Source organism: Dendrobates tinctorius, unplaced genomic scaffold, assembly GCF_039654945.1.
Source record: "Dendrobates tinctorius isolate UK_male_01 unplaced genomic scaffold, ASM3965494v1 ptg000450l, whole genome shotgun sequence".
Taxonomy (NCBI): Eukaryota; Metazoa; Chordata; class Amphibia; order Anura; family Dendrobatidae; genus Dendrobates; species Dendrobates tinctorius.
Window position 1 is genome coordinate 604316 of NW_027362112.1, and position 6569 is coordinate 610884.

Genomic DNA, 6569 nt, shown 5'->3' on the forward strand with positions numbered 1-6569 from the left:
GAGACTCTTAAAGAAGAAGTTACAGGTCTGTGAGAGCCAGAAATCTTGATTGCTTGTTTCTGACCAAATACTTATTTTCCACCATAATATGCAAATAAAATGAAAAAAAAACAGACAATGTGATTTTCTGGATTTTTTTTCTCAGTTTGTCTCCCATAGTTGAGGTCTACCTATGATGTAAATTACAGACGCCTCTCATCTTTTTAAGTGGTGGAACTTACACTATTGCTGACTGACTAAATACTTTTTTGCCCCACTGTATATAGGGGTGCAGATATATATAGGGGTGCAGATATATATATATATATATATATAGGGGTGCAGATATATATAGGGGTGCAGATATATATATATAGGGGGTGCAGATATATATATAGGGGTGCAGATATATATATATATAGGGGTGCAGATATATATAGGGGTGCAGAGATATATATAGGGGTGCAGATATATATATAGGGGTGCAGATATATATATAGGGGTGCAGATATATATATAGGGGTGTAGATATATAGGGGGGTGCAGATATATAGGGGGGTGCAGATATATATAGGGGGTGCAGATATATATAGGGGTGCAGATATATATATAGGGGTGTAGATATATATAGGGGTGCAGATATATATATAGGGGGTGTAGATATATAGGGGGTGTAGATATATATAGGGGTGCAGATATATATAGGGGTGCAGATATATATATAGGGGGTGTAGATATATATAGGGGTGCAGATATATATATATAGGGGGTGTAGATATATATAGGGGTGCAGATATATATAGGGGTGCAGAGATATATAGGGGTGCAGAGATATATATAGGGGGTGCAGATATATATAGGGGGTGCAGATATATATAGGGGGTGCAGATATATATACGGGAGTGCAGATATATATACGGGAGTGCAGATATATATATATATAGGGGGTGTAGATATATATAGGGGTGCAGATATATATAGGGGTGCATATATATATATAGGGGTGTAGATATATATAGGGGTGTAGATATATATAGGGGTGCAGATATATATATATATATAGGGGGTGTAGATATATAGGGGGTGCAGATATATATAGGGGGGTGCAGATATATATATATAGGGGTGTAGATATATATAGGGGTGCAGATATATATATAGGGGGTGCAGATATATATAGGGGTGCAGATATATATAGGGGTGCAGATATATATATGTAGGGGGTGTAGATATATATATATATATATAGGGGGTGTAGATATATATGTAGGGGGTGCAGATATATATAGGGGTGCAGATATATATATAGGGGGTGCAGATATATATATGTAGGGGGTGTAGATATATATATATATAGGGGGTGTAGATATATATGTAGGGGGTGCAGATATATAGGGGTGCAGATATATATAGGGGGTGCAGATATATAGGGGTGCAGATATATAGGGGTGCAGATATATATATATGTAGGGGGTGTAGATATATATATATATATATATATATATATAGGGGGTGTAGATATATATGTAGGGGGTGCAGATATATATAGGGGTGTAGATATATATAGGGGTGCAGATATATATATAGGGGGTGCAGATATATATAGGGGTGCAGATATATATAGGGGTGCAGATATATATATGTAGGGGGTGTAGATATATATATATATATATATATATATATATATATAGGGGGTGTAGATATATATGTAGGGGGTGCAGATATATATAGGGGTGTAGATATATATAGGGGTGCAGATATATATATAGGGGGTGCAGATATATATAGGGGTGCAGATATATATATAGGGGGTGCAGATATATATATGTAGGGGGTGTAGATATATATATATAGGGGGTGTAGATATATATGTAGGGGGTGCAGATATATAGGGGTGCAGATATATATAGGGGTGCAGATATATAGGGGTGCAGATATATATATATGTAGGGGGTGTAGATATATATATATATATATATATATATATATATATATATATATATATAGGGGGTGTAGATATATATGTAGGGGGTGCAGATATATATATATAGGGGTGTAGATATATAGGGGGGTGCAGACATAGGCACAGGCCGCGGTACCCGGTGTCCCGGAGCAGGCCCCGCACTTGCTCGCCGCTCAGCCCGCTCACGGTCGCCTCCTCCCCGGACTCCGTCCTCACACTCTCCGCGTCCGTCTCCGCCATGGTTGTCAGGCGGACCCTCCGCGTCTGACGCTCCAGGGAGACGAGTCACGTGACACCTGCTCCTCCCGCCCCCCCATCACAGCCCGGCCAGCACTGCGCTAACCCCGCCCCGAGAGGCACCGATTTCCATACTAAACACCGCCCCCAACAGGAAGCAAAGTGTGTGTGGGGTGTGAGGGACAAGGGTCGGGATGTCGGGGTTCGGTATGTTGAGGTTTGGGCGCAGGATGCTGGGGTTCAGGATGTTCGGGTTCGGGATGTCGGGGTTCGGGATATCGGGGTTCTGGGCGCGGGATGTCGGGGTTCAGGATGTCGGGGAGCGGGCTCTCGGGGGGTTCAGGGCTCAGGCTCTCGGGATGTCGGGGTTCGGGATGTCGGGGTTCGGTATGTTGAGGTTTGGGCGCAGGATGCTGGGGTTCAGGATGTTCGGGTTCGGGATGTCGGGGTTCGGGATATCGGGGTTCTGGGCCCGGGATGTCGGGGTTCAGGATGTCGGGGAGCGGGCTCTCGGGGGGTTCAGGGCTCAGGCTCTCGGGATGTCGGGGTTCGGGATGTCGGGGTTCGGGATGTCGGGGTTCGGGATGTCGCGGTTCGGGATGTCGGGGTTCGGGATGTCGCGGTTCGGGATGTCGGGGTTCGGGATGTCGCGGTTCGGGATGTCGGGGTTCGGGATGTCGGGGTTCGGGATGTCGCGGTTCGGGATGTCGCGGTTCGGGATGTCGGGGTTCGGGATGTCGCGGTTCGGGATGTCGGGGTTCGGGATGTCGCGGTTCGGGATGTCGGGGTTCGGGATGTCGCGGTTCGGGATGTCGCGGTTCGGGATGTCGGGGTTCGGGATGTCGCGGTTCGGGATGCTGGGGTTCGGGATGTCGGGGTTCGGATGTCGGGGTTCGGGATGTCGGGGTTCGGGATGTCAGGGTTCGGGATGTCGGGGTTCGGGATGCTGGGGTTCGGGATGTCGGAGTTCGGGATGTCTGAGTTCGGGATGCTGGGGTTCGGGATGTCGGGGTTCGGGATGCTGGGGTTCGGGATGTCGGGGTTCGGATGTCGGGGTTCGGGATGTCGGGGTTCGGGATGTCGCGGTTCGGGATGCTGGGGTTCGGGATGTCGGGGTTCGGGATGTCGGGGTTCGGGATGTCGGGGTTCGGGATGCTGGGGTTCGGGATGTCGGGGTTCGGATGTCGGGGTTCGGGATGCTGGGGTTCTGGATGTCGGGGTTCTGGGTGCTGGATGTCGGGGTTCGGGATGTCGGGGTTCTGGGTGCTGGATGTCGGGGTTCGGGATGTCGGGGTTCGGGATGTCGGGGTTCGGGATGCTGGGGTTCGGGATGTCGGGGTTCGGATGTCGGGGTTCGGGATGTCGGGGTTCTGGATGTCGGGGTTCTGGGTGCTGGATGTCGGGGTTCGGGATGTCGGGGTTCTGGGTGCTGGATGTCGGGGTTCGGGATGTCGGGGTTCTGGGTGCTGGATGTCGGGGTTCTGGGTGCTGGATGTCGGGGTTCAGGATGTCGGGGTTCAGGATGTCGGGGCGTGGGCTCTCGGGGTTCAGGGCGCAGGCTCTCGGGATGCTGGGGTTCGGAATGTCGGGGTTCGGATGTCGGGGTTCGGGATGCTGGGGTTCTGGATGTCGGGGTTCGGGATGTCGGGGTTCTGGGTGCTGGATGTCAGGGTTCGGGATGTCGGGGTTCTGGGTGCTGGATGTCGGGGTTCTGGGTGCTGGATGTCGGGGTTCAGGATGTCGGGGCGTGGGCTCTCGGGGTTCAGGGCGCAGGCTCTCGGGATGCTGGGGTTCGGGATGTCGGGGTTCGGATGTCGGGGTTCGGGATGCTGGGGTTCGGGATGTCGGGGTTCGGGATGTCGGGGTTCTGGGTGCTGGATGTCGGGGTTCGGGATGTCGGGGTTCTGGGTGCTGGATGTCGGGGTTCTGGGTGCTGGATGTCGGGGTTCGGGATGTCGGGGTTCAGGATGTCGGGGCGTGGGCTCTCAGGGTTCAGGGCGCAGGCTCTCGGGATGCTGGGGTTCCGGATGTCCGAGTTCGGGATGTCGGGGTTCAGGATATTGGGGTTCGGGATGTCCGGGTTCGGGATGTCGGGCTCTCGGGGTGCTGGGGTTCGGGATGTCGGGGTTCGGGATGCTGGGGCTCGGGATGTCGGGGTTCGGGATATTGGGGTTCGGGATGTCCGGGTTCGGGATGTCGGGCTTCGGGATGTCAGGGTTCGGGATATTGGGGTTCGGGATGTCCGGGTTCGGGATGTCGGGGCTCAGGATGTCGGGGTGTGGGCTCTCGGGGTGCTGGGGTTTTGGATGTCGGGGTTCGGGATTTCGGGGTTCGGGATGCTGGGGCTCGGGATGTCGGGGTTCGGGATGTCGGGGTTCGGGATGTCGGGGTTCGGGATGTCGGGGTTCGGGATGTCGGGGTTCGGGATGTCCGGTTTCAGAATGTCGGGGTTCGGGATGTCCGGGTTCGGGACGTCTAGGTTCGGGATGTCGGGGTTCTTGGCGCAGGCTCTCGGGATGTCAGGGTTCTGGGTGCTGGATGTCGGGGTTCGGGATGTCGGGGTTCTGGGTGCTGGATGTCGGGGTTCGGGATGTCGGGGTTCGTGATGTCGGGGTTCGGGATGTCGCGGTTCGGGATGTCGGGGTTCGGGATGTCGGGGTTCGGGATGCTGGGGTTTGGGATGTCCGGGCTCGGGATGTTTGGGTTCTGGACGCGGGTTGTCGGGATGTCGGGGTTCGGGATGTCGGGGTTCGAGATGTCGGGGTTCGGGATGTCGGGGTTCGGGATGTCGCGGTTCGGGATGTCGGGGTTCGGGATGTCGCGGTTCGGGATGTCGGGGTTCGGGATGTCGGGGTTCGGGATGTCGGGGTTCGGGATGTCGCGGTTCGGGATGTCGGGGTTCGGGATGTCGCGGTTCGGGATGTCGGGGTTCGGGATGTCGCGGTTCGGGATGTCGCGGTTCGGGATGTCGGGGTTCGGGATGTCGCGGTTCGGGATGTCGGGGTTCGGGATGTCGCGGTTTGGGATGTCGGGGTTCGGGATGTCGCGGTTCGGGATGTCGCGGTTCGGGATGTCGGGGTTCGGGATGTCGCGGTTCGGGATGCTGGGGTTCGGGATGTCGGGGTTCGGATGTCGGGGTTCGGGATGTCGGGGTTCGGGATGTCGGGGTTCGGGATGTCGGGGTTCGGGATGCTGGGGTTCGGGATGTCGGGGTTCGGGATGTCTGAGTTCGGGATGCTGGGGTTCGGGATGTCGGGGTTCGGGATGCTGGGGTTCGGGATGTCGGGGTTCGGATGTCGGGGTTCGGGATGTCGGGGTTCGGGATGTCGCGGTTCGGGATGCTGGGGTTCGGGATGTCGGGGTTCGGGATGTCGGGGTTCGGGATGTCGGGGTTCGGGATGCTGGGGTTCGGGATGTCGGGGTTCGGATGTCGGGGTTCGGGATGCTGGGGTTCTGGATGTCGGGGTTCTGGGTGCTGGATGTCGGGGTTCGGGATGTCGGGGTTCTGGGTGCTGGATGTCGGGGTTCGGGATGTCGGGGTTCGGGATGTCGGGGTTCGGGATGCTGGGGTTCGGGATGTCGGGGTTCGGATGTCGGGGTTCGGGATGTCGGGGTTCTGGATGTCGGGGTTCTGGGTGCTGGATGTCGGGGTTCGGGATGTCGGGGTTCTGGGTGCTGGATGTCGGGGTTCGGGATGTCGGGGTTCTGGGTGCTGGATGTCGGGGTTCTGGGTGCTGGATGTCGGGGTTCAGGATGTCGGGGTTCAGGATGTCGGGGCGTGGGCTCTCGGGGTTCAGGGCGCAGGCTCTCGGGATGCTGGGGTTCGGGATGTCGGGGTTCGGATGTCGGGGTTCGGGATGCTGGGGTTCTGGATGTCGGGGTTCGGGATGTCGGGGTTCTGGGTGCTGGATGTCAGGGTTCGGGATGTCGGGGTTCTGGGTGCTGGATGTCGGGGTTCTGGGTGCTGGATGTCGGGGTTCAGGATGTCGGGGCGTGGGCTCTCGGGGTTCAGGGCGCAGGCTCTCGGGATGCTGGGGTTCGGGATGTCGGGGTTCGGATGTCGGGGTTCGGGATGCTGGGGTTCGGGATGTCGGGGTTCGGGATGTCGGGGTTCTGGGTGCTGGATGTCGGGGTTCGGGATGTCGGGGTTCTGGGTGCTGGATGTCGGGGTTCTGGGTGCTGGATGTCGGGGTTCGGGATGTCGGGGTTCAGGATGTCGGGGCGTGGGCTCTCAGGGTTCAGGGCGCAGGCTCTCGGGATGCTGGGGTTCCGGATGTCCGAGTTCGGGATGTCGGGGTTCAGGATATTGGGGTTCGGGATGTCCGGGTTCGGGATGTCGGGCTCTCGGGGTGCTGGGGTTCGGGATGTCGGGGTTCGGGATGCTGGGGCT

At 56.1% G+C, this 6569-nt stretch overlaps 1 protein-coding gene across 1 annotated transcript in view; it reads right to left on the reverse strand.

The window, feature by feature from the left end:
* The window catches only part of CFAP263 (cilia and flagella associated protein 263), a 28235-nt gene extending 25958 nt beyond the window's left edge, over positions 1-2277 (reverse strand). The window contains exon 1 of the mRNA XM_073564384.1: positions 2079-2277. Within this exon, the coding sequence (XP_073420485.1) occupies positions 2079-2182 (104 nt within the window). The 5' untranslated portion in view covers positions 2183-2277. The remainder of the gene's footprint in view (positions 1-2078) is intronic.
* Positions 2278-6569: the final 4292 nt, after the last annotated feature.